Source organism: Podarcis pityusensis (genome assembly GCF_964106645.2).
Source record: "Podarcis pityusensis genome assembly, chromosome: 6".
NCBI classification, from domain to species: Eukaryota; Metazoa; Chordata; class Lepidosauria; order Squamata; family Lacertidae; genus Podarcis; species Podarcis pityusensis.
In genome coordinates this window covers 73,558,069-73,585,263 of record NC_138030.1, presented here as the reverse complement: position 1 = coordinate 73,585,263, position 27,195 = coordinate 73,558,069, and the positions used below count along the sequence as shown (strand labels likewise).

At 42.3% G+C, this 27,195-nt stretch overlaps 1 protein-coding gene and 1 long non-coding RNA gene across 6 annotated transcripts in view; both read left to right on the top strand.

Moving 5' to 3' along the window:
- The window catches only part of EVI5 (ecotropic viral integration site 5), a 68,406-nt gene that overhangs the window by 13,501 nt on the left and 27,710 nt on the right, over window positions 1–27,195 (top strand). For 2 of the 5 annotated variants that reach the window (XM_081008609.1, XM_081008610.1), the window contains exons 2-14: window positions 504–721; window positions 5,610–5,799; window positions 6,126–6,350; window positions 11,032–11,106; window positions 12,731–12,856; window positions 13,429–13,572; window positions 14,027–14,116; window positions 14,209–14,306; window positions 16,421–16,481; window positions 18,229–18,282; window positions 22,416–22,448; window positions 22,982–23,128; window positions 26,500–26,634. In XM_081008609.1, the coding sequence (XP_080864735.1) occupies window positions 573–721; window positions 5,610–5,799; window positions 6,126–6,350; window positions 11,032–11,106; window positions 12,731–12,856; window positions 13,429–13,572; window positions 14,027–14,116; window positions 14,209–14,306; window positions 16,421–16,481; window positions 18,229–18,282; window positions 22,416–22,448; window positions 22,982–23,128; window positions 26,500–26,634 (1,527 nt within the window). In that variant the 5' untranslated portion in view covers window positions 504–572. Of the gene's footprint in view, window positions 1–503; window positions 722–2,895; window positions 2,925–5,609; window positions 5,800–6,125; window positions 6,351–11,031; window positions 11,107–12,730; window positions 12,857–13,428; window positions 13,573–14,026; window positions 14,117–14,208; window positions 14,307–16,420; window positions 16,482–18,228; window positions 18,283–22,415; window positions 22,449–22,981; window positions 23,129–26,499; window positions 26,635–27,195 lie in introns of those variants that run through there. The other 3 variants (XM_081008611.1, XM_081008612.1, XM_081008613.1) reach the window with 3 other exon arrangements.
- Window positions 14,313–15,951, top strand: LOC308478825. The gene is made up of 2 exons (XR_013987317.1): window positions 14,313–15,799; window positions 15,845–15,951. It is a non-coding gene; the product is annotated as an uncharacterized lncRNA (long non-coding RNA).

The following is a 27,195-nucleotide window of genomic DNA, read 5'->3' as shown; positions in this document are numbered from 1 at the left end:
ATGTCCTATTTATGAGGTATTTTTACCCATGATTTCCCAAGAAAAGCTCAACAACTTTGATTTCCTAAAAAACCAAAAAAAACCCCTCAAAAATCCATCGCACTGGTTCTCTTCTTTGTTAATACACAAACTACTGGTAAGATATCTGTGAGCAGGCCAGCTAGTAAAATTTGGCTGTGTGACTAGACATTTTTGCGTAAGTCTTATTAACAAGGCTGACGTACCTGCAAGCTTTAGATGTTGTTTTTTCAGAACTTGCAAATGCTCGATTTCCTATCAGTTCTTTCTTCTCATAAAATAAATGCACCAGTGATCATTAATAGATACCTGAGATGATTCTATGTGGCTGAACAAATTACAGTTGCATGGAAAGGGAAGGAGAAAAACAAAGATGGGGTGTGTGTGGAACCACTGGAGGGATCCAGCTAAACACCTATGGCTATGTGCTTGCCATTCCTGACCAGGGAGCTGTTAAATGCCTCCTTGTATGCTTTCCTCCTCAGGTGGCGACAGACAAGGTTACAGGGAAGCTGAGTTCTACTCTCTCATGGGTGAAGAACACTGTCAGTCAAATGGCCAGCCAGGTGGCAAGTCCATCTGCTTCATTACACACGGCATCCTCCTCTACCACACTCTCGACTCCAGCGTTGTCTCCTTTGTCCCCCGCGGAATTGAGTCCCGATGACTTAGAGCTCTTGGCCAAATTAGAAGAGCAAAACAGGTGAGTGGCAGCTTAGCTTTCCTGGCGGAGCTCGGAAATCGGTTCCAGTGGCGGGGCATGTTTTCCAGCTTATTTGTCTGGCCGTTGGTCGCGAGCCGTATAATTACCTGGCAAGGCGATAAGCTCAGCTTGGAAGGTATCCAGTAGCCTGCGGCGTAGGCATTCTGTCATATGCGTCTGCTGCCAGGTGAGTGAGTCTGGACAACCTGTGGCATGTCGAATTGTGCAGGTGGGTGGCTTGGTTTTAAAACAACAACAACAACAACAACAGCAGCAGCACGTTCCTGTGCTTTCTTGGAAAGCTAAGCTAGTGTGTTCAAAGATGTGGAACATATAATTGCCTTTAAATCTCCCAAGTTTCCATCTGGTTTTTCAGAAGAATGCTGGGAATTCTTTCTTAATCAAGACTTACATACCTTGCATTCCGGTTCAGTTTCATATTCCTCCCCAACCAGACGGACCATAGCTTTTGTCACAATAAAGGGTTGTGACACTACAACCTCACCCGAATATTGTACGTAAGACTGCAGTACAATTGTGTTGTTGTTGTTTTTAATGCCTTCTCGATAGGCTTGAATGCAAAAAAGATCACATTACGGTCCTAAAAGTACAATAGTTATAAATACAATTGACTTGAGCAGTGTCTCTTCATCAAGGTCCCTGTGCTTTGGCGTTTTGTGTTCTTACTTGGCCTTGTCCACACGGCAAGCCAAACCATGGCTTAATTTGTGATTGTGCCTCCCCCCACCCCCACCCCCAGCTGCTACGTGCAGCACAAATAGTTCCCGCTGTTTTGTGAACCCAGATCATAGTTCACTTGCTTGTTGCAAACCAACTGTGAGTGCTAAACAAAAAAAATAAGCCAAGAACAAACCTTGACTTGTCTTTCTAGTTTTCCATGTGTAGTTTGTTTGAAACAGATAAAGCATACCACGATCTGGGGCCATGCAACAAGACAAGCTAGACTATGGTTGGTTTGTGACGCGTGTGTCACCCACAGGGACTGGCAGGAAGAACATTCACAATTCAAAGCAAGCTGTGTATGTAGTTGTGGTTGATTGCTATAAACAGTGCAACTACAGGAGTGTTACAGGTACCCATTGTATACCAGCTGTCCCTTATCACCACTGTCAAAACTATCCCTTCTATGTCATTGCCCAAGTATTTTAAATTTTAAATTACTATTTTTCTTGATGGAATACGGTCTTGCTGTGCTAAAGCTGTATGTTGGTGTCCTCTAGTTTGGTGGTTTTTTGTTTTGTTTTGTTTAAGAAGCTGGTGTTTCATGTTTCGTGTATTGATTTGTGACCTTTTGGTGGCCGCTTTTAACAATTTTTGTTTGTTTCTTAATTTGGTTGTGAGTCTCCAAGAGACTGTCCTGTGTTAGGCAAATAAGATGAATATATTTTCTTCTAAATCCTCTCTCCCTGTAGCACTCAGCTAGAACAGTAGTTATCTGTCCTCATAAAAACAAGTCATGAATGCCAGCAAGGATATATCCATGTGCCTATCTTTCTAATTTTATACACTTCAGTAGGTTTTGTTGTTGTTGTGTCCTCTTTTTCTTTTAGAGTGCCTTTTGTGTCATTTCATTTTATCACAGATCTCTCCTAGTCCATCCATTCTCTGTTTCACTTTTGCTCTCTTTCTCTGTTTGGGTAACACTTATATTCTTCGGAAAACGGAAGTAACTATTTTCAGGTGCTTGTATGTGTGTGTTCTTAAAATGGGAAATTCCTTTAGATTTACTGTAATCCTAAGAGATCAAAGCGGAATACCAGTGTTTAGAAAGCCTTATTGAAAACGTGCTTAGAAACCTGAGGAATTGCCTGCTTTCACTCACGAAATGTATGAACCTAACAGTTCTTCAGAGCTCTGCAGGATTCAGATTACACATTCTGTCACTGTGGAAAACAAACTTTGACCTGAGCATGTGCAAAAGATTTGACAAAAACCGGAAGTGTGAAAAAAAGGAAGTAGGGAACCTTTCTCTGGACGGGTACTCGGTTTCTTTATTTTTTTAAGTCACACGGGGTTAAGTTCCCCTCCAATATAAATTGGGATGGTTCATTCTTAACCAATCACGAATCTGTTTGAGGAACGTAAATCATTGATGGAAATGAAGTGGTTTCTTTTCTACTGACTGCTTACGTTATCATAAACTGCAGATTCTGAATTAAAAAGGAGCCATGGACTTATCAAGGTAAGGATTACAACAGAGAATTAGGATAAATACTTCAAAATACAAACGTTTGCCCCAGTCCGGGTTGCAAAATTATGACTTGTTATGGTGAAGTATTTGTTTCATTCTTCAAGAGTAGACAACCGCGCTTTCTATGCTTATCTGGAGTTTGGACTTGTTTACTGCACTGCTTGTAAGAGAAAGGTTTTCTTTGTGTTTTTCAAATGTAAGGAACGTAGCAGTTTTGCCTTGTAGGCCAAGTCGGGTAAGAAATTATTAAATTTCATGAGCCATGTCTTAACATTCAAAAAGTAGTCCATCACTTGCACAGTGATGGTAAGAGTTCCAGTTCCAAATCTTGTATTTGGGCCTTGTGCTTCCTTTTCTCCCTGCTTTCCCATCCTGTGCCCTACCTTAATTTTTAGTTACGGATAATGCTCATGTCTTGCCTGTTCAGGTAAATAATTGCTGTTTTAACTGAGTTCAAGGTTGATTTAAACATAAACAGTGACAGAAAAGCTATTGTTACAGCTGATTCATAAGCCTATGATAATCTTAAATGCTAAAAAAGCTAAGGAAGTAGAAATGGAGCAGCGCCTGCTGTAAGTCCCCCTTCCCGCCTCCAGAACATTAATTCTATATTCCCTGGATTAATGTTAAGCCATAAAGTGGTCTAGTTCTATCATAGGTGGCTCATTCCCTCGACAGTTTATGAGAATTTGTCGTTCTCTTTGTTAACTGGCAATTTTCATTAAGCTAACAACTGGGAATAGGGATGCGGGTGGCGCTGTGGGTTAAACCACAGAGCCTAGGACTTGCTGATCAGAAGGTCGGCGGTTCGAATCCCTGCGACGGGGTGAGCTCCCGTTGCTTGATCCTGTTCCTGCCACCCTAGCAGTTCAAAAGCACGTCAAAGTGCAAGTAGATAAATAGGTACCGCTTTGGTGGGAAGGTAAACGGCGTTTCCGTGCACTGCTCTGGTTCACCAGAAGCAGCTTAGTCATGCTGGCCACATGACCCGGAAGCTGTACGTCGGCTCCCTCGGCCAATAAAGCGAGATGAGCGCCACAACCCCAGAGTCAGTCACAACTGGACCTAATGGTCAGGGGTCCCTTTACCTTTACCTTAACAACTGGAAATATAGAAGCATTTGGGTATTTGCTTTTCAGCATAACAAGTGTTGCACATGCTTGTTTAAAGTATTTCTATAAAGTTGATGAGCAAACAACTATTCCTTTAAGGCAGCCTTTGCCAACTTGGTGTTCTCCAGATGTTTTTGGACTACAACTCCCATTAGCTCTAGGCAGCATGACTGGCCGGGGGTGATGGGAATTGTAGTCCAAAACATCTGGAGAGCACCGGCTTGGCAAAGGCTGCCTGAAAGGAAAAGTGCAGGGTAAGTTTAGTAATCTCAACTCATTTGCTCAATATATTTAGAAAGGAGGTGGTGAATGGAGCAGGGAAATTGGGTGCATGGGGGGTGGGAAGCTTACAATACTAACTTGGGCATTTTGGCAGAGCAAACCGCAAATGAGAAAATAGTTTGGGATTTGTTTCTGTCAATGATAAATCAAATGTCCCAAAGTAGAACCATAACACATCCAAGTGAACGGCAAAATTGTAAGCAATATATAACTGCTGATAGGGCTTCTGACTGTAAGAGGAGAGGAAAGTGAACTTTCCCCCAGTTATTGGCAGATGATAATGATGATGATAGCATCAGTTCAGTCCAATCAACGGGACTTACTCATTTGTTAAATGAGGCTTAGTCACTACTTAGTATGTTCATGGTTTCAACCTCACTTATTTTACTAATAAGTTGGGCTTAATACTTAGCTAGGGACGCGGGTGGCGCTGTGGGTTAAACCACAGAGGCTAGGACTCGCTGATCAGAAGGTCGGCGGTTTGAATCCCCGCCACGGGGTGAGCTCCCATTGGTTGGTCCCTGCTCCTGCCAACCTAGCAGTTCGAAAGCATGTCAAAGTGCAAGTAGATAAATAGGTACCGCTCCAGCGGGAAGGTAAACGGTGTTTCTGTGCACTGCTCTGGTTCGCCAGAAGCGGCTTAGTCATGCTGGCCACATGACCAGGAAGCTGTACGCTGGCTCCCTTGGCCAATAAAGCGAAATGAGTGCTGCAACCCCAAAGTCGCCCGCGACTGGACCTAACGGTCAGGGGTCCCTTTACCTTTAATACTTAGCTACAACTTGTTCACACATCAAGAATGGAATTGTCAGCAAACACATTTCCCCTAAATGTGTGTATTCTATTACTGCAAATATAGAATGGGGAAACATGGACAGATCAGGAGCAGGGGATATACTTGAGCTTTTCAATACCTTCTGATTCTTCCTGGCAAATGCCCCCTTTCCATTTTTGGAGTCTGGCTGTGACACCCATGCACACCCACCTGTGTGTTCCATTTCTCCCCTTAATAATTCTACCTTTTGATTTGTGAGCTTCATTAAATACTCTCTTACCGGGGGGGGGGGGACCATTTCAAAGAACAAGGTTCTGATTCCAGTGCTAAAATATTAAAACTTGGTTTGTTTGTTACTTTGTTTAGTCTCAAAGGGTAATCAAGGAGGTCGTGCAAACAAGCATGCTTAATTTTAGTTCATGGCAGAGCTGTCAATTTCAAATGCAAAATCTGGCCTGTTCTTTTCAATACGTCCAGAAGATTCAAAGTGTTTTGTGTTTACCGCAGATTGTTGGAGACCGACAGCAAATCGCTGCGCTCCGTTGATGGGTCAAGAAGAAACAGCGGATCCTCACTTGTTTCTAGTTCATCAGCTTCTAGCAACCTCAGCCACCTCGAGGAAGATTCCTGGATCCTTTGGGGAAGAATTGTGAATGATTGGGAAGATGTGCGGAAAAAGAAAGAGAAGCAAATTAAGGTTTGTTGATTGGCAGTGTTCAAAATCATTAGTCGTTGGCAGTGTCCGCATTTAGAAATATCACTCTCTAAAATCTGGCGGTTCAGAATGTAATGCCTGGCATCGTAGACTGTGATAGACAGTAAAACGTAATTGTGTTCAATTACGTGTTCAATATTATCCTTTTTTGCCTTTTTTTGGTCTTTCTGCTATCACATCCTTCTTAAAAAATGAGAATATGTGCGCATGAATATGAGGATTTTGGTAAACTGCACGCTTTGAGATTATTGCAAGTACAGCAGTTAATAAATAAACGCTCATCGATTTATTTATTTTTTACGCTCTAGGAACTTGTTCGAAAAGGGATACCACATCATTTCCGAGCAATAGTTTGGCAGCTTTTATGCACAGCTCAAAATATGCCAATTAAGGATCAATATTCGGAACTCTTGAAAATGACTTCACCTTCTGAAAAGCTTATAAGAAGGGACATTGCTAGGACATACCCCGAGCACGACTTTTTTAAAGAAAAAGACAGCCTTGGGCAGGAGGTTTTATTTAATGTAATGAAGGTAAGTCAGCAGCTCATATCGGAAAAGTAATTGTTTTAAGCAAATATTTGCTTTGAAACGGCGGTTTTATTTATATTTTGATTCAAAACTGCCGTTTTATTTATGTTTTGATAAAGTGTAAGTCCATTGTGTTTTATCATATTTTAATGGTTTTTTAAACGTAAATCATAAATCTTAGACTCTTTCATGGATTAAGCAGTATATAAATATGAAATGTTCACTCTGACACTAAACTTAAGCCGTGACACCCAAGCTATTTCTCTATATACTGAGCATATTGTTGCACGGCACCCCAGTCTCCAAGCAGTGCATGATTCCAGGGGTTCCAAGCCTTGGATTCAAACAGAAATCAAACATTGCCCTGTTTTTCTCTCCCCCAGCATCGGTGTTTTTCTAACTACTGTGGTTGTTGTTGTTTAGTTGTTTAGTCGTGTCCGACTCTTCGTGCCCCATGGACCAGAGCACGCCAGACACTTCTGTCTTCCACTGCCTCCCGCAGTTTGGTCAAACTCATGCTGGTAGCTTCGAGTACACTGTCCAACCATCTTGTCCTCTGTCGTCCCTTTCTCCTTGTGCCCTCCATCTTTCCCAACATCAGGGTCTATTCCAGGGAGTCTTCTCTTCTCATGAGGTGGCCAAAGTATTGGAGCCTCAGCTTCACGATCTGTCCTTCCAGTGAGCACTCAGGGCTGATTTCCTTCAGAATGGATAGGTTTGATCTTCTTGCAGTCCATGGGACTCTCAAGAGTCTCCTCCAGCACCATAATTCAAAAGCATCAATTCTTCAGCGATCAGCCTTCTTTATGGAACTACAGTTCTTAACTTGAAGCACCACTTTAGCTAATGGGGCCTCCCGCTGCCGCCGCACAATTTCTGTTCTCATCCTGAAGCAAAGTTCTTAACCCGAGGTACTATTTCTGGGTTAGCGGAGTCTGTAACCTGAAGCGTATGTAACCTGAGGTACCACTGTACCACCTAGCCATTTGCCATCTCACACAGATCCACTTCCTTCATTCCCCTGAACAGCCCATCACCCAGACAGATCACTAAAACAATCTTTTACTTAATAACAATTTAAACAATTTATTTAACTAAAACAATAACATTATAGCATATGTATCCATGTTTGCTAACTGATGTGGTTAAACTTTTTTTAAAAAAACAAAACCCAAAAACCTTAGACTGAGTTTTAGCACACATGAAAAACTCAAATCCTTATTTCCTGATGAATAGCCTTTGGACTATAATGTGACTTAAATAGAAAACTATCTTTAGATTTTTCCTCCAAAAGCAATTTAAATCCGATTTTTAATTTTATTTTTTTTAAAAAACCATTAATTTTTAGCCACCCTGGTCCCTTGGTATAACCTAGCGTAAGACTCACTTTTTTTACGCTTGTGTACATACATGCACATGAATTTATATTTATGAGTATTCATCGGCTATATGTGTACCCCAAATTAGAAGGCAAAATGGGGTAGTTGGCAGAAGGTTTTTGCATTTCTGAGTCAGATCCCATCATTAACAAGGTGTCTCATGACAGATGAGGACTCCCCAGTCTGCTACTGGGTATCTCTGTAGTTTGGCTCTATGGAAAAATTCGCCATCCTAAGCAATGAAAACAAGTTGACTGGTAAAAGTCCCAGATCTTTGAAGGGAGAAAGGGAGATCTTTTTGATGGCTAAGACTAGCTTTCAGTCACAGTGAATTATTTTCCTATGGTGTACCAATCATAGTGATTTAAAGGTAAAGGGTAAAGGGACCCCTGAGCATTAGGTCCAGTCGTGACCGACTCTGGGGTTGCGGCGCTTATCTCGCTTTACTGGCTGAGGGAGCCGGCGTACAGCTTCCGGGTCATGTGGCCAGCATGACTAAGCCGCTTCTGGCGAACCAGAGCAGCACATGGAAACACTATTTACTTTCCCGCCGGAGTGGTACCTATTTATGTACTTGCACTGCATGCTTTCGAACTGCTAGGTTGGCAGGAGCAGGTACTGAGCAACGGGAGCTCAACCCGTTGCAGGGATTCGAATCGCCGACCTTCTGATCGGCAAGCCCTAGGCTCTGTGGTGTAACCCACAGTGCCACCCGCGTTCCTCATAGTAATTTAGGGGAGGGCTTAAAAGTTTTTTGTTTTAAAACAAAGGAAACGTCCATAACTTTTGGTTCTCAAGCAGCGTAGCATATACCGTATTTTTCGCTCTATAGGACGCACTTTTTCCCCTTCAAAAATGAAGGGGAAATGTGTGTGCGTCCTATGGAGCGGAGATGCCATAGCCCCGCGACCCTCTCCCGGCTGGAGAGCTGACGCGCGGCTATGGCAGGAACCTCTACAGCCCCGTGTCACCTCTCCAGCTGGGAGAGTGCGCGCGCGGGGCTAAAGCAGCCCCCTGCGACCCTCTCCCGGCTGCAGAGGTGACGCGCGGCTATAGAGGCTCCTGCCATAGCCGCGCGTCAGCTCTCCAGCCGGGAGAGTGCGCGCGGGGCTAAAGCAGCCCCCCGCGACCCTCTCACGGCTGGAGAGGTGACACGCGGCTATGGCAGGAGCCTCTACAGCCCCGCGTCACCTCTGCAGCCGGGAGAGCGCGCGGGGCTAAAGAAGCCATAGCCCCGCGACCCTCTCCCGGCTGCAGAGGTGACGCGCGGCTATGGCAGGAGCCTCTCTGCTGCGCCTTTCCACTGCTCCCTGACCTGCTCTTTGGGGCTGGTGGTGGGCTTCCCCCCGCCAGCCCCAAAGAGCAGGTCGAAAGGAACCTGAAGCCTGGAGAGCGAGAGGGGTCAGTGCACACCGACCCCTCTCGCTCTCCAGGTTTCCAAGGTAGTCGCCTGAACGCACCTTAAACGGCACCTTGTTTTAGAGCGGGAAAACAAGAGGGGGAAAGTTCTCCCCCTCTCTGTGCAGCGCCTCGTGCTGCTTCGCTGAAGGGGCGCTGGGCAGAGAGGGGGAAAAAATTTTTTCTTGTTCTCCCCCCTCTAAAACAAAGTGCGTCCTATTGTCCGGTGCGTCCTATGGTGCGAAAAATACGGTAAGCCAGTATATCGTAGATCTCGACTGCCCCATTTTCTTCCATCTGCATTTTTCATCTTTCAAAGACATTAACTGCTGCTAGATTGGGTCCTGCATATCATATGGCTCATGTGAATAAGACTTCCATGAGAGAAATACTGGAATGTAGCACGTGGACTGACCTTTGGGAAATTACTTGGGCTCATCAATTGCAATTAGACTTTCTGACAGCGAAGGGAAGAATTACCCTGTTGTTGCAAGTCAGGCACATCTGTTGTAGACATTCAGCCAGCCAAGAGAATGAGCTCATGTTGAACTGTCAATTGACTTTTTCATACGAATGCACTCGAAACATTTCCTGCTGATTGCTGTTTCCTTTTGATTGGAAGTGTGGTGCAGCTTGTTATTTGTGCATTGCGCAGCACATCAGAGGTGGTATACGTAATCAACACGCTTTCCTTTTTTAATGCCCTGGAATATAAAATATGCAAATATACAGCTGGAAGGGTGGGGATAACCAGGAGACCGACACTCATATCTCTCAAATCAGAAACCTTAGAAAGGAAGATCTCAGCTCTGTTTTGGACATGTATTTAACAGCTATAGTGGAAGTTCTTGTACAGCATGGAGGGAAGCCTTCTTGATTTCAAGGATAAGTTCAGCCTTCTGCCCCACTTTCAACCAGTAGCATCCTCAAGAAGCAGAATTTTGTGACCGCCACCATATTCTGTGCTCCTTTGGATATTGGAAGTGGTTTGCCTTGTAGTGTAAACCAGAGTGGTGTAATATTTGTAGAGTGCGGCACCAGGACCTGGGAGGGCAGGGTTCGAATCCCCCACTCAGCCATGAAGCTCACTGGGTGAGCTTGGAGTCAGTCACCAACTCTCAGTCTAACCTACCTCACAGGTTTGTTGTGAAGATGAAATGGGGGAGCAGGAGAACCATGTATGTACCCCACTATTCTTTTTTGTGGCTTAGGGTCCTCATATTTATGGGACCGCCTCTCCTGGTATGCCCCGCAGAGGACCTTAAGGTCCATGAATAATCATAGTTTAGAGGTCCCGGGCCCTAAGGAAGTCAGATTATCCTCCACCAGGGCCAGGACCTTCTCAGTGATGGCTCCAACCTGGTAGAATGCTCTGTCCCATGAGACCAGGGCCCTGCAGGATTTAACTTCCTTCCGCAGGGCCTGTAAGACAAAGCTATTCCTCCTGGCTTTCAATTTGAATTTAGCCTGATCTTTTATTCCCCTTCCTTCCCTCCCCCTCCCCTTTTTATGAAGATTACCCGCTCTGGGATCCCACAGCTAATTCTCCCCTGGTCTCCTCACTGGCCCAAATAGAACTAATTTAGCCAGCTAGCCCTGGTGATCATCTAATGTTTATTGGATGAATTTCCCCTCTAAATTGATTTTTGAATTCCGAAGTTATTGTTATTCACGTTTTATACTGTATTTTATGCTGTTTTTGTTGCATCAATTAAGTGTTTTAAATTTGTTGTTAGCCACCCTGAGTCCAGTTTTCTGAACCAGGAAGGGCGGGGTATAAATAAAAAATTATTTATTACTTATATTTGGAAGAAAAGTTGTTATATAAATATGATGGGTTTTGGAAGCAGATGTGCTGTGATTTCTGCTGCTTGGAGTCTTACCAGTTTTTAAAAAACATTTTCTAGGCTTATTCATTAGTGGACCGCGAGGTTGGTTACTGCCAAGGAAGTGCTTTCATTGTTGGATTGCTTCTCATGCAGGTAAGTAAACCACACGGCTTCGCAAAACTATATATTACTTTGGAATTTTGCTTTGTCCAAAGCAGTATGGGATGATGATAAAGCGTAACACTGGATCCATGAACTGGGGCTCTTCTTGTGGGGTATCTTAACTGGTCATTACCACAGACTTTGAACGCACATTGTTTTACTGTAACAGTTCAGAAAATTCTAAGCTCGGGCTTAATGTGAGTCAGGTTGGAGCCTTGCTTCTTGTTGATCTTCTGGTGGCTAGCCCCTAGAATGTAAATGTGTATTTGTTCCCTGCTTGTTAAAAGAAAAATGTTTGGCCACATGTAGCTTTCCCCCTGGCCCCAGGCACAATGACGTTCATTCTGCAGAGATGTGATAGAATATAGTAACAGAAAACCTGTTCTACGGGATAAAAATTCCTGGGCAGACTTGAGATTCCCCAGCATGGCTTTCATAACCCACTAACTCTCCTGGCTATTATTTTTATTATTATTTAATTTAAAAAACCCTACTGCAATGTTTAACATTGGCCAGAGGTTGCAAGTGTTTGAAGGCAATGACAACATTCAGACAAGCAAATCTCCGTTTAATAAGCCAAGTTATGCTTGATCTTCATTCGTGCAAATGCTTCATTCTTCCCTTCCCGCAAGACTCAGGACAAGCCAGGAAGCTTAACTATGGCTTGCCTTTGCATCTGAACTAGCAGCTAATGATTTCCACATCCTAGCTTGTTTGGAAGCCAACTTCAAGCCCCAATGGCATCCTGTTCTGCCTGTTTGGAAGCCATCGGCCATAGTGCCCTGGTTTAAATGCAACGATGAACTATGGTTAGCTTGCAGCTTCCTGACTTGTTCCCTCCCATGGAGAAGCAGGTGAAGCAGCTGTGTGCAGGAGCCAAAATCTTGTGCGTGCTCATTAATCCGAAAATGGATAATCCCAATATGGCCAGTGCTTCCAAACCTGGGTGTGAGCTTGTAATGTAGGGAGTATCTGCAATGCTTTTTCCATGTAACAACAGCCGCCACAATGAGACTACCAAGCCACTAGGGCTTGAGAAACAGCAGTTCTCTTTTCACTTGTTCAGATACTGCAGTAAAAAAAAGCTACAGATGAAAATTGGTTGTGAAGGGCTAGGAAACATCATTTCTCCCTCCACCCCAGATGTATACCTGTATGATTCCTGTAGCCACATGGTATTGGAAACTTTTTGGGCTTTTTTAGGGTGACTATAAGGGACGCAGGTGGCACTGTGGGTTAAACCACAGAGCCTAGGACTTGCCGATCAGAAGGTCGGTGGTTCGAATCCCTGTGACGGGGTGAGCTCCCGTTGCTCGGTCCCTGCTCCTGCCAACCTAGCGGTTCGAAAGCACGTCAAAGTGCAAGTAGCTAAATAGGTACCACTCCGGCGGGAAGGTAAACTGTGTTTCCGTGCGCTGCTCTGGTTCGCCAGAAGCGGCTTAGTCATTGCTGGCCACATGACCTGGAAGCTGTACACTGGCTCTCTCGGCCAATAAAGCGAGATGAGCACCACAACTCCAGAGTCGGCCACGACTAGACCTAATGGTCAGGGGTCCCTTTATTTTACCTATGACAATGAGTAATGAGCTCCTGACTTGGTTCTCCTTCGAAACAGATGCCTGAGGAGGAAGCGTTTTGTGTGTTCGTTAAATTAATGCAAGATTACCGACTTCGAGAACTCTTCAAGCCAAGTATGGCTGAGCTTGGCCTTTGTATGTATCAGTTTGAATGGATGATACAGGTATATATAGATATATATGAGATCGTTTACCAGTTGCATGCTTTGTAGTTCATTTCTTTTTGTTTTTAAAGTTGCAGATATTTCCCACTTTCTCAGCAGTGGGTTAGGAGAACTGGGTGGCAGCGAGGTGGAAGGCCACAAATTAAAATCACTTCCAAAAGGAATGGTGTGTAGAGAATTGGCCAGAGTTCAGGAAGTGGAGAGCAGCGCTTCAGTCTATAAAGCCCGCTGAACTAAGAAAGTTGAACAGCTTTGTCTCCAGCATTTTGTTCACACTCCCTTGTTATCCCTATTTTAATACTCTCCGTAAGAGAAAACATCAGTGCTTCATAACCATTAGATGAACATTGATGCTTTCACACAGCAAAATGCAAAGCGATTCAGTCTGAGGTAAATTACATGGGAACTGTCTAATCAGTGTGTGGCCTTCAGATGATATAAATTATATTCTTGAAAGAGGGAGAACACCATTTCAAAGTGTAGTCCTTTAAATATATAGATAGATACATGCTTATTTTATGATTTATGAAAGTCTTAACTAAAAAAACCAACAACTGTAAATTTTCTTTCAGGAGCAACTGCCAGAGCTGTATGTACATTTTCAGGCTCAGAGTTTTCATACCTCTATGTATGCCTCGTCATGGTTCTTAACTATTTTTCTTACATCTTTCCCATTACCAATTGCAACAAGAATATTTGATATCTTTATGTCTGAGGTAAGCTATTGTCTAATGCCTGTTGTCACTATCCAAACACTTTATCTCCCAAAGCAACTCTTTCTGATGTAGACTGTGGTTGTTAGTTGGGTTCAGGGGTGCCAACTTGAATAAAATATTACACGGGTCCAGGTAAGGGCCGCCCCCACATAATTGATCACATGACACAACACATGCACACCATTTGAATGACAATGCCCATCAATTTGGGGGGGGACGGTCCCCTTAAATATTTTCCTGGGGGGTGGAAAAGACCTCGGTCCCTAGCAGTTGGCTCCTATACTTGGGTTAAACTTGACATTCTTTGTCAATCTAAGCAGAGCCTCATTTGTTTTAAGTGTGGCGCTGAAATCTGTCAATATTAATTTTGTCAGTATTCAGCTAAATGGGAAAATATATTTATATTAGATATCAGAAATGCTTACCTGAAATAAAACACATACTTTATTCCTAGGGTTTGGAGATAGTGTTTCGAGTTGGCTTAGCACTACTCCAGATGAATCAAGCAGAATTGATGCAGCTTGACATGGAAGGGATGTTACAAGTAAGCCAAATGTGACGTCGACATATCAAATTGCTGGAATGTTTGCGTATAATGTTGGTATTAATTACCGTGACGGTGTGCTTTGTTTTTAGCACTTTCAGAAGGTCGTTCCACGTCAGTTTGATGGTGGGCCAGATAAATTAATCCAAGCAGCTTACCAGGTCAAATACAATGCAAAAAAGATGAAAAAGTAGGTAGTACGTTTTGCATAAAATAGCATCTGTGCTCTAAAACAGTTCCTGGGTTTTGAATTGCTTTAAAATCTTCTTAACGTGCTTCTGTTTAAGAGTCTCAGCAGTTTCTTTGCCAATGATACTAACTAGAGTACTGTGTATCACACTCGGGAGGGGGGGAAATACATCAGCCACCTTGGCCTATGTTATCATACCTCATGTTACGGACACTTCAGGTTTCGTGTTATTGGGTTGTGGACCGCAGGAAACCCGGAAGTACCGTAACGGGTTACTTCTAGGTTTCACTGCTCGCGCATGCACAGAAGCGCCAAATTGCGCCTGCGCAGACGTGGCGCTTCAGGATGCGAATGCTGCAGGTTGCGGACGTGCCTCTGTCATGGATTATGTCCGCACCCCGAGGTTCCACTGTACGCAAAAGCATTGTTAGCAAAGTAATTTTATCCAGATCAACTGAAAGTCACAAAATGGCAAACTAGGTATTGAGCTTCAGAAACTCTTTAGGCAAAACAGACAAGCGTGCCACTAAAAAAGAGCTTGACGGAGATTTGTGTATCAAAAGCTACTGTTTAGGACCTGATGGGCAAAAAATAAATAAAATTAAAATCTGTTTTTGGATAGTATCTATTCCTGTTGTTGCATTTATGGAAACTTTTGAGCCAAGTGGAAGCTTCTGTTTTTGCCTGTGCCCTTCATCCCCTCTCAGTTCTTTTAGTCATATAAGTCTTCACTGGACCACAGAATCTCCAGGGAACTAAAGGGGTCCCATTAGATATAAAGTCTTAACTTCCTTTCTTTTAAGAAAAACAATCTTAGCAGATCTACTGCTAAGGCCCTTTTTTTGTTTTGTTTAGAAATCAGTCTTATCACACTGCACTCTAGCTATGGGCTTTTGAAATGGGCTTCACAATTCCCATTTATAATTGCTTATTGAAAGCAGTACAACTTGGTGTGTGTTTTCTGTTGAGTTCTAAATGAGGCCTCAATTGCTGAAGCATGGGCACTTAATTCATATATCAACAATTTCACACAACAATTTTCCTACAAGCGGATAGTTCAGTTGGTTAGAACGTGGTGCTCATAATGCCAGGGTTGCAGGTTCGATCCCCGTATGGGACAGCTGCATATTCCTGCATTAGAAGGTTGGCAGTTCGAATCCCCACGACGGGGTGAGCTCCCGTTCCTCGGTCCCTGCTCCTGCCAACCTAGCAGTTCGAAAGCATGTCAAAGTGTGGGTAGATAAATAGGTACCGCTCTGGCGGGAAGGTAAGCGGTGTTTCCGTGCACTGCTTTGGTTTCGCCAGAAGCGGCTTAGTCATACTGGCCACATGACCAGGAAAAACTGTCTGCGGACAAACGCCGGCTCCCTCGGCCAGTAAAGCGAGATGAACACCGCAACCCCAGAGATGTATGCGACTGGACTTAACTGCCAGGGGTCCTTTAGCTTTACTTTTTTAAGGATATACATAGGAAGAAGAGGTTTACTTGTTGGGTGTAGATTTCACAAGTTTTCATTTTGCCAGGCACATGCTGGCAGGTATTGCTTTCCAGCAAGTAAACTTACAGCAAAATAGGCACTTGTGTGAACTACTCCATGGTGATGTTTTGTGTGGTTTTCTTTTTCTACTTCACTATGTGTGTTAAAACAAAATCTCATGTACCTTAAGACCATAGACATGGTGAAAAGAATGACAAAGAATCGTGCCTTTTTCATGGACTTACAGTTTCGGGGTAAAGGAGAGGAAAATCAGGTTTAGTGAATGTAAAACAAAAGCTTTGGTGGGAGTCAAGCAGAGGAATATTGACAGACAATCTGCACATTACTTATTCTGTTCAGAACATGCACACAATACAGTCATACCTCGGGTTGAATGTGCTTCAGGTTGAGCATTTTCAAGTTACGCTCCGCGGCAACCGGAAGTAACAGAGCGCGTTACTTCCGGGTTTCGCTGCTCGCGCATGCGCAGAAGCGGCAAAACACGACCTGCGCACACGCAGACGCACAGTCGTATCTTACGTTCTATTCAGGCTGCGAACGGGGCTCTGGAATGGATCCCGTTCGCATCCCGAGGTACCACTGTACTAAAAAAAAGTCTTAATTTTTTTCCTTCAGGTTAGAAAAAGAATATACCACTATAAAAACAAAAGAAATGGAAGAACAAGTTGAAATTAAAGTAAGTGGAATTTTGTGAGAGAGTGTTGTAACTAATGTGGATATTTTCAATCCTTACCTGGGCAGCAGGGACTATATGCATGCTGTCCTGAGGTTCTTGGAAGAAAGGCAGGATACGAAGGTAATGAATAAATAACAAGTCTTTTGTGGAGGCAAGTGCCATATTAACTTTCCATAGAGCATCCTCATTTATTATGGAAAGCTAATATAGTACCTGTAACTTTCCACTTTTCAAAGGTACATTTAAAACAAAGCTGCAGTGAAAGATGTGTGGGCTGGGATATGATCGTTTTGTGGAGGAATATGTAACAAAATAAAACACTTATGTGGCAGGCTCCCTAAGTAAAGATGCGAGTGAGGGAATGTGGCTGGGTTGAGGGTGCTTTAAAACTTAGACACTCCCTGGGAGTAACGCTTGAGAGGTCTGAGATTCTCTGTATATGGCAGGGTTTGCTAATATCGACCAGCAATGACTCTTGATGATGTGAAAAGAAAACCCCTGACCATTTATCCCTCAGAGTAAGGATCAGTCCTGACGGAAGCAAAACTGGAATTTTACTTAAACACACTCAATGAGGATTAAAGCCTAATGGTGACCCTGATAAGGCCCAGAGCTGATAAGGCCAGAAATGCTTTACAGAAATAACTGAGAACTTTACTTAAAACGTCCACTTTAGAACTGTTTCTAATTAAACAGATTCCGCCTTGAATGGCTGTTTGTCCTGCCTGTAAGAACTCTTCCAGCCCACTTCTAGGATCTTTCCCTTCCCCTCAGGGAAATACCCGTGAGTTGCCCTGCCTAGCAAAGCCCTATCCACCCATCCCAAGTACTATCTCACAGTTTTAACTGTCAGCTTCTCTCTTTTAACTCTCTGTTCTCTCCTGACTGGTTGACACTCCACCCTGCTGTTTCCAACAGCGTCACCCAAAGTGACCATCAGACCTTAAACTTAGAGTATTTTTTGCTCTATAAGACTCACTTTTTCCCTCCTAAAAAGTAAGGGGAAATGTGTGTGCATCTTATGGAGCGAATGCAGGCTGCGCAGCTATCCCAGAAGCCAGAACAGCAAGAGGGATTGCTGCTTTCACTGCCCAGCGATCCCTCTTGCTGTTCTGGCTTCTGAGATTCAGAATATTATTTTTCTTGTTTTCCTCCTCCAAAAACTAGGTGCGTCTTGTGGTCTGGTGCGTCTTATAGAGCAAAAAATACGGTATTTTTCTCAAAGGTTCCACGTTGCATTCCGGCAAGGTTTCTTTTTCTTTCTTTCTTTCTTTTTTTTAAAGAAGCTATCTGCATTGTGATAGCAAGCAATTTAATAACACTTATAATTTCAGAAGGCCTTCTACTGATCTGAATTAACAGGCTTCATCCACAGTCTTGCTTTCAAAGAAATGTGGTTAGGATTTAGCTCTTTGTGATGCTGGGCATTAGGTTGTATAACTTATAATTGATCAATATAATAATATAACAACATTCATAGAAGCAGGACTTTGCCACAAGTGTGTGGAATCAGTACCCTAAGGTAGAGGCACCATGCATATAAAGTGATCATTGGGACTTCTCAGTTAATTTAAATTGCCCATCTGCTTTGAAACTCTTATAAGGGAATAATTAGGGGAGAAATCTAGGATGTTTCCATGTAATGTTTACCAGGTGATATTGTATCTTGTAACTTCAGTGGGCCTTGAAGGTTACTGGATTCTTCCTCACTGCATTTAGGTCTCAGTTAATTTTGCTTGCTTTTCAGAGATTACAGACAGAAAATAGACTTTTAAAACAGCGCATTGAAACATTAGAAAAAGTAAGTATTCTAGTCACCATTATCCTGTATTTGGTGACAAATTTTACAATACCGGTGCAGTTCTGAATAGCTGTACTAATATGAATAGCATGGCAAGAACAACACTGCTAATGTCTGCTTTATAGCAGTGTCATGATGCTTCTTCATAATTAGACAATTTAGGGTTCTAAATTATGAGCACTTGCTTTCCGTACAACAGTAACTAAAGAAGTGAATTCAACAAAGCGTTCTGTGGCCCCTTAATAATTAACGGTTTTATTGAAGAACAAGGCATTGGGTTTATGAAAAGTCAAACAATGAAACTGAAATATGTATGTAATGAATTTTGGATGGAAGATCAGTGTCCTTGGACAATCTCCTTGTTGGAAGGAAGCTGGGACAAAGTTTTGTGCCAACGTTATTTTGGTTCTTTGCATCACCAAATGCACTGAAACATTAAGCCAGGTGTCTGAAATGATTTCGCACTTTGCATAACCACCGTATAGAATATGTTCAGAAACCGAAAGCAAGTTTCTATTTATTTGTTTTTGTTCAGCACACCATAGAAACCACAACACGTATACAGCTTTGACTTGCAGTCTTCTTCCTTAATTCAGTGGCATTCTGTTCAAGTTCAATCCCTGGACCGAATAGTATGATGAAGTTGAGAGAGCTCATTCTTAATTTAGGTTAAAGCAGATAGCTGTAATAAAGTGTGGTAGATAAGGGAAGGCTCTTAGTTTGAATTATGATTTTTGTTCCCAAGCAGGTTGAGAGCAGAACACCCATCTTTCTTACTTTTTTCACCAAAGAGCTGTGGAAAATAAGGGCTTCTCGCTGTTTCTATTCTGCCTCATCTCAAACTGTACCTGGAAACATTTTCTTCCTTCTGGCGGTTCCCTCGCTATGAGAAGCCAAGTTCCAGGGAACCAGGCAGAGGGCCTTCTCGGTAGTGGCACTCGCCCTGTGGAACGCCCTCCCACCAGATGTCAAAGAGAAAAATAACTACCAAACTTTTAGAAGGCATCTGAAGGCAGCCCTGCTTAGGGAAGCTTTTAATGTTTAATAGGTTATTGTATTTTAGTGTTTTGTTGGAAGCCGCCCAGAGTGGCTGGGGAAACCCAGCCAGATGGGCAGGGTATAAATTTATTATTATTATTATTATTATTATTATTATTATTATTAATTATTATTATTAATTCTCCTTCTTATCTTAAAGCCATTAGAGCTTCCTTCTTCTTATTCCAAGCATGTGGACACTACTGATCATTTGATGGCTAGGGGGAAACAGGACTGCGGGGTGCCAGAACCAGACAAACTAGTGATAGACGAAACAGTCATCCCTCGGGTTGTTGAATGGTGGTGCTCAAACACTTCTTGAAACAGGAGAGTTGAGCATTTTATATTGTATTTTTTTTCTGAATGACTGACACGGGCGTAATAATATGAACAGTTTATAAAGCGCTGAGGAATGTATGCTTTTATTATTATTTTTTTAAAAAATCCCAAGTGTTCCATTTAGTATAGGCAATCTGTTAATTTGAGTAGTTGCAGAGGCAGTGTTTGAAGCAAAAAACTGAACTGTGTTTGTACCTAGTTGTGTTGAGGGTGGGTGTTTTGGACGCCTTGGAAGAACTTCAGCTCCATTCTTTCAGCCTCTTGAAATTTTTCGAGTATATTTGTGGCACCAGTGGGAAAACAGTCTTAGGAAGTCATCTTCTCCTGAGGATCTGTTTTTTACATATCACATTGGCCTTGACTAGACAATGGGCTAACAAGCCTGAGGCAGCACGTTTGTCCTCTAGATGATCCTCTCATTCAGTGTTGCTGCTTTTTTTTAGTCCCACTGCCATGGTACAGTAATACTTTTACTGCTTTTATTTCTCAGTTCTTTCAGTGGGCAAGGGATGCAGGTGGCACTGTGGATTAAACCACAGAGCCTATGACTTGCTAATCAGAAGGTCGGCGGTTTGAATCCTTGCGACGGGGTGAGCTCCCGTTGCTCGGTCCCTGCTCCTGCCAACCTAGCAGTTCGAAAGCACGTCAAAGTGCAAGTAGATAAATAGGTACCGCTTCGGCGAGAAGGTAAACGGCGTTTCCGTGCACTGCTCTGGTTCGCCAGAAGCTGCTTAGTCATGGTGGCCACATGACCCGGAAGCTGTACGCCGGCTCCCTCGGCCAATAAAGCGAGATGAGCGCCGCAACCCCAGAGTCGGTCATGACTGGACCTAATGTTCAGGGGTCCCTTTACCTTTACCTTTTACCATGGTACAGTAATACTTTTACTGCTTTTATTTCTCAGTTCTTTCAGTGGGCAAGAGCAGTTGGAGGAATAGGAGAACCCATTATGAATTCTTTATTTTCTTTTCATTTTGCCTTAGTGATAGGGACGCGGTTCTCTTAAAAAGAGGAGGTTTTTGTAACATTGTCCTGAGCAAGGTTGTGATGTGTTTTTCTTTATTGTTCTGAATTCCAAGACAGTACAAAGTTGTTCTCAAACAAAATCCACAATGATTACCTTTCCAGTGCCCAGGAAACGATGGCATCCTAACAGTGCAGGTGATGGAAATGTCTAGTCCAGATCTAACCCAATCCTCCCAAAGGTTCTATAGACTGTTTTCCAGTCTCTTGCAATTGCCCTTTGCACCTAGAGACCCTGACAGCCACCTTCTTGTCAATGTGCCAACCTTGCAAGACTTCAAGCTTGCTGTAGCACGACATAGAAGCTTCTGGAGACTGATACCCGTTTGTTAACCGTTATGAGAGTGGCTGGCTATCCTTTTGGTAGAAGGCAAGCTTTCCTTGATCTCTAATACAGGTGTTTCTTCTTCAAGCATTGAGGCAACTCTGAAAGGGCAGGTTTCGTGTTTTTCTACACCCAAATCACTTTCTCGTGGTTTTTCTTTGTCATATGAAAATTTCCTTCTGCCCAATAATCTTATGATATTGTGGCCTTTCCCCTTGGCTCTAAAATACTTGTTCCCATTAATTGGACTAAAGAATACGCTGTCTATCTCTAGTGGATGCTGGATAGGAATAGATTGGATTCCTGTTTCTGGTATTTTTTTCTAGGCCTTCAAGCCTTTTACAGCTATAGCTTTTTGTTTTATAGCTATAGTTTTTGAAATTTTAGTTGGCAGAAGTCTTCATTTGTGACTTAAAAGAGGAGTTCTCCCTGTGTGGGGAGTGAGGTTTGGTCTTTTCCCATAAGCGTGGAAAGTGAACTTTTTCCAATGTGCATTCCTGGTTCCAAGGGGAACAGAACGGCCGTTACTGTCATAAAACAAAAGTAGGAAAGCAAGATTGAAATTCTGTTCTTAAACAAATCTCAATTCAGAGAACAATTGTGCGTTCAGCTTGAAGATAGTTTCCACCTAATTAATCCTAATTAATACATTTCCAATTCTACTGATACAGCTTCATTTGGCTTCTTGATGCAGCAATTTTCATGTGGATGTGTTAACAGTTTCTGCCCTCTCTGTGAATTTGTAAGTGCATTAAGGGAGGTGGAAACTAACTGATGTGTATGGGTTAAATTGTACCTTTCCAGGTTGAAAGCTACCTGGATTATTAGATTGCTGTGAAGATTCTAGTTTGCTGCAAAATCTGAGCAAGGGAAGATTAAACTGTAATAGCGTTAGTGATAAGAGTTGTCCGAAATCAGATCAGATATACTTTGCATATATTCACTGTTCTTTGTGCCTGACATTTTGCATCACTGGACTCCTGCCTTTTAAATACTGCTGTTGTACAAATGGTTCTGCCCCTTCACTAGCTGAACTTTGAAAAGTGCTCAAATTATACCTCCTTTCACTTCTCAAAGCTTGATCAAGTGAGCTCTACATGAATTTGCATATAATGCTTGCTCCATTCAATAAACTGCCAACTGAAAGTTAGACAGCTTACCCTCTTTAAACGAATATTGTTAAATTTGAAGCTCGGTGTTATTTTTCTGAATTAAGTCTTCTGCCTGTGCTGCTGAGATTGGGCTGTTAAACTGTACCACCTTTAATGGGTGAAAAAAATGAATATTTGGGAGTTCATTGCATATGGAAAGTTGGTAGAATTTGGGCATAATTCTCCACCATTGATTTTGTCACTTGGTTTTCCTTTTTTTCCTCTTACTCCTATCTGAATTTTTTTCCTTTTTGTAGGAAAGTGCTTCCTTGGCAGATAGATTGATACAGGTATATACTTCTTTAGTATCTCACTCTTTCCGATTCTAAAAAAACAGCTTTCTGTTTTTAATGCATGCATTAATAACTACATGCATTTTTACAACTGAATATCTACCCTATTAAATTTAAACAACTGTAATCTAGCAGCTCTGTGTTAGAATAATATTTAGGCATATCTCTGCACGCTCATTCTAATGGCGCCTGAAATTCTGAGTAATTGCTGGGCTCTAATTCTGTTTCAGCACTAATTCTGTAGACCAGCTACAAAACTTCTAACAGATGTGCATGCACAATGGAGTAATATATGCATGAACAGAGTTCTGCTGAATGCAAATACACAATTGACCTTGCTGGCGGATACTAAAAGCGTTCAATGCGATGCAGTGCTAAACTGCCTTTACTTTGCTAAATTGATGTACTGGCTGTAACAGTTCTGTGATGATTTGCAAGATTTTAACCATATGGCAGAATAAATATGTAAAACTCTCGGTCTTCCCTGGATCGGTCCTCCAATTGCTTTAAAAAGAAAATTATGTCCTAAGGGACAAGTGACAAGGGCCCAGGAGGCTGAGGAAAACTACCTCATAAAACGGGAGCTGGCCACCATCAAACAGCAGAGTAATGAGGCCATTACTAAACTGGAGCAAGCTGAAAATACCATCAGGAAGCTCCAGCAACAGCAACAAGGGGTAAGGTACCTGGTAGTAACCTAATCTCTTATCTTTCTCATTCACTTCTGGTTATTTCTGTTGGACATGGCATGATCTCTGTTCTGTTTCTCTTAAATATATTGCTTTCTGTGATATATGCATGGATAAAAATTAAGAAAAAATGAATTAGCCTGTTTTTAATAATTAGATTAAGGGGTTCCTAACCCTCTGGAGGTTGTTAGACTCCCAACTCGTATCACTAGCAACCAATATAGCCATAGAGATGATGGGAACTGAGTGTCTTGGTGATGCATAAGGAACTTGAACAGAGGACACAGTTCAATGCAAAACAGGGCTCGGTTGGAATAACCAAACCTTAAATCTGCTTAAAGGTGGATTCCTCCTCTATCTGTAGCCTGAGCTGACAGCAGGCCTTTAGGTTGATCATCCTTGGCACAGAAGTTTTCAGGGCCGTTTCAAAATTTTAGGGCACCACCTAGTGGGAAAAAAGAGAAATTAAATTTGACCACTTAGGCAGTAAGGCGATTGAACTTTGTGTGACTGACAGGTGAATGTGCTTAAGATGATGCTGTACAACCAATAATTTGACATTTTTATTTTTATTTTTTAAATAGATACCTGTGGTTTCAATCTCATACTTTAAAATACTGAGATAATGTCAGTATGATTGTTTCCTTGGGTAAAACATGTGCTCTCAATTTGCCTGGCTGTTGTTTAAGAAAATATTTTGTGTGTGTGTGTATGCGAGTGAGTGACTTCATTACTGGAAGAACTAATTATGATAACATAATTCTAGCCTGCCCTGAATAATAAACTTTATGTGAAAGATCATTGATCTTGGAAGATTTTAATTTTGTCCCATAATTTGTTTCTCACAAGTAATATTATTGGAACCCAACCAAAACTAGAAACTGCCTACTTTGTTCTTTAGCTTTCTCGTAATCAATAGATATGTATGGAATAATCCCAAATTTTATTTATGTGTTGAATATACGTCTTGTAATGAAATGTGGAACTAAAAACGACATTTTCATAGGTATTAAAATATACATGTAAATGAATACATCTGATGGGGACAGGGGAAGGAATAGAAATATAGCTAGTCTGAATAATTGATTTGGATTACTATAGTGTTGTGTTACTATTGTGTTGGAGACTGTTGCGCAAGTGTAAAGACAGAGGCTGTATTCCTGGGGAATCTAAGGGGAGATTATTATACTCACCAAATTTCTAGGCTTTGTGTTTCTTTTCCCATTCTTGGTGGATGATTGTTACCATGAAATAATTTTGAATTGCTTGGTATTTGAAATATTGGGGTTGTAGCTCCTTAGTTATCTATGAATCAAATGGAGGTGGCCTTGGATAAGTCACTGTCTCAAGGTGATTGGGAGAATAAGGAGGTTAAAAAGCAATTCTTACATACAGTGTGGATTGAGGTATAAAACAAAGAATAAGAAGTGGGGCCAGCATAGCTTTTTAAAAAACACACACACAACAACACTGAGATTCTGAAAAAGCCCAATTTTTGGAACCCTTCCCATTTTTATCGCACACTTCTCTAAAAGCAGGCTCATTAAGTTTAGTTTCCAACTACCTGACTCTCAGTCCTTCTGTCTCTTGGGAGTGCATGCCACTGAAATTTCATTTAAACGGAGATTCAAGAAATTTCATTTAAACGGAGATTCCGTTGTATCTACTTAGGTGGCACTGCAATCTCCACACACACACACACACACACACACACACACCCTCCCCGAAGCTCTGTGAAATATTTTCTCTTTTGGAATGAGTGAAATGCTTTTTGATATGAGATTTTATTCGCTCAAAATGCATCGTAGGAACTTTTGTTTTCAAATGTAAGGCAGTCCCCATAGCATTAGAGAATGGTAAATCCTGGGTGCATTGTAGAAACGCAGGTCGCTCATCTCTAATATGCATTTCTACACGTGGAGAGTGTTGCTGCTTTCACGAGAAAGACAGACAGGACCTTTTGTTTTCTTACGATCTGCTGCTTAGAAGTGTGTCTGCTGCACCTCCCCGTACCTTTTGCTTGTACAAAAGAAACCTCACTCTGCAATCCTGTGCACCAGAATTGGGAAACCTCCAAATTGGGAAACCTCCAAACCTCCAAGCGCTAGCCAGCACTGGGGGAAAATGGGCCTTACTCCAAGTAGGCAGGTATAGAATTGCAGTGTCAAAGTTAGCATATTTTCGATGCTGCAGTCTATACTTACCTGGGCCTATGTGCCACTAACCGAAAGTAGGGTCCTCTGAGCAAACATCCTTAGAATTTGTCTGTAAACATAAATCAACGAAACACAATTCTATATGCTAAGTTGTAGACGGTAGTTTTTTGTTTAAGCAGTAAGTTTAAGTTTGCCAAAATAAGCTTTGCAGATTTAAACACATTCTTTCTCTCCTCCCCGCCCTACGGGGAAAACCAGGAAGAAAATACTTACCCCCATTACTTACATGCCTTTGCTTCTCGTACATCTTTCCACTAACCTACAGTGTAAAAACAATGTGCTATTGTACTGTATTAAATTGTTCAATGCATAACCCTTTGGGATTCTGTCATTAAACTCTCTCGTTTATTGGCTGCGACTTGCAGGAAATAGTGACATCTTGAATGCGGCGATGGTGATATCGCTGGTGAAAGGCTTGAGGGAGATCCATTACAATAACCTTTTAGCTAGATCCTCAGCAACAGAGGCGCAAATGCAGATCTGTTGCCATGAAGAGTAGTTTCCAGGAAGCGCTCCGTGAAGCTCCATTGTGCTTTCAGGAGAATAGCTCTAGCGGCTTTGCCAAATAAAGATGGCCTGGAATTGCAAGGCCCAGCCTTTCATTAGTCACCACAGCAGACTGGCTGACTCAACATGAACTGTACTTGGGAGAACACAATGACTTAATGGCTAGCTGGCAAAGTAAAAATATTTAATCCTTAAAATAGCCCCTGTTGTATCTTGAAGATTGGGTCTAGTTTGTCAACAGGGACAAACTTGCAGTGGCGCCACAAAACGCTGAAAAGTTCTGACTCATAGGATGACCAAAACAAAACCTCAGAAAACTGGAGGTGTTTCCACAGCTTTAAAAAAAGCAACCTGCTGCGCTACTTAAACTTCAGGTTTGGGGTATTATAAAAATCACTGTAAAATAGGACTGGTTCCTAAGTTAGCAGGTTGTTGCTGTTTTTTAGTGTCTGCTCCCTAGTGGGAATAAACTTTGTCTGTGTGTAAGTCTGAATGAAAATGCCTGAGGGGGGAAACCTTCATAGTTCACAGCAGCAGCACCCCTCCCCATTGCATCCTCTTGCTTTCTGAGCACGCTTGCACTTTTAAGGCCACTGCTTCCTCTCATTTAATGCTGAACTTACTCCCTCCATATAGCAAAAGTGCAGCTCCCGCTATAGTGAAGACTTCGTTCTGCAGCTGGAGAAAGAGTTGGTGCAAGCAAGGCTGAGCGAAGCAGAATCCCACTGTGCCTTGAAGGAAATGCAAGATAAGGTTCTTGAGATGGAAAAGGCAAGTCCAAACCAGAATGCTTTGCAGAGTGATTTTAAGTGAATTTAACATAACATTCTGTAAAACGTAGGTCCCTTTTGGCACAACTACATTTAGCATGGGGAGAGTGTGTGTCCTACTCAGAAGCAAAGTTGTTTGGGGCACAAGATGAGGCTTTTTCTATTGAAGCTCCCACTTTTAGGAACTCTCCCTAGAGAGGTTCTCTCTTTAAACTTCAGGCAAGCTGCTTTTAGCATGGACTATCGTTCTGCCTGCCTGTTTTATCCATATTGAATTCTTGCGTGCTGCTACCGGGCCAAGTTCAAGGTGGTGTTGTTGTTTATTGAATTTATATACCGTCCTATACTCCGGGGGTCTCAGGGCAGTTCACAGAATAAAATCAAGATATAAAACCACAAAATACCTAATAAAAATAAAAACAACAACCCAATAGCCCCCTCCCCCCCCCAAAAAAAAACATTTTAAAAGGCCATAGGATGTAAATCAGATCAACCAAAGGCCTGCTATTAGTATCTAAAGCCCGTAGCAACAAAATCGCCTTACCCCACATGGGCCCATTTG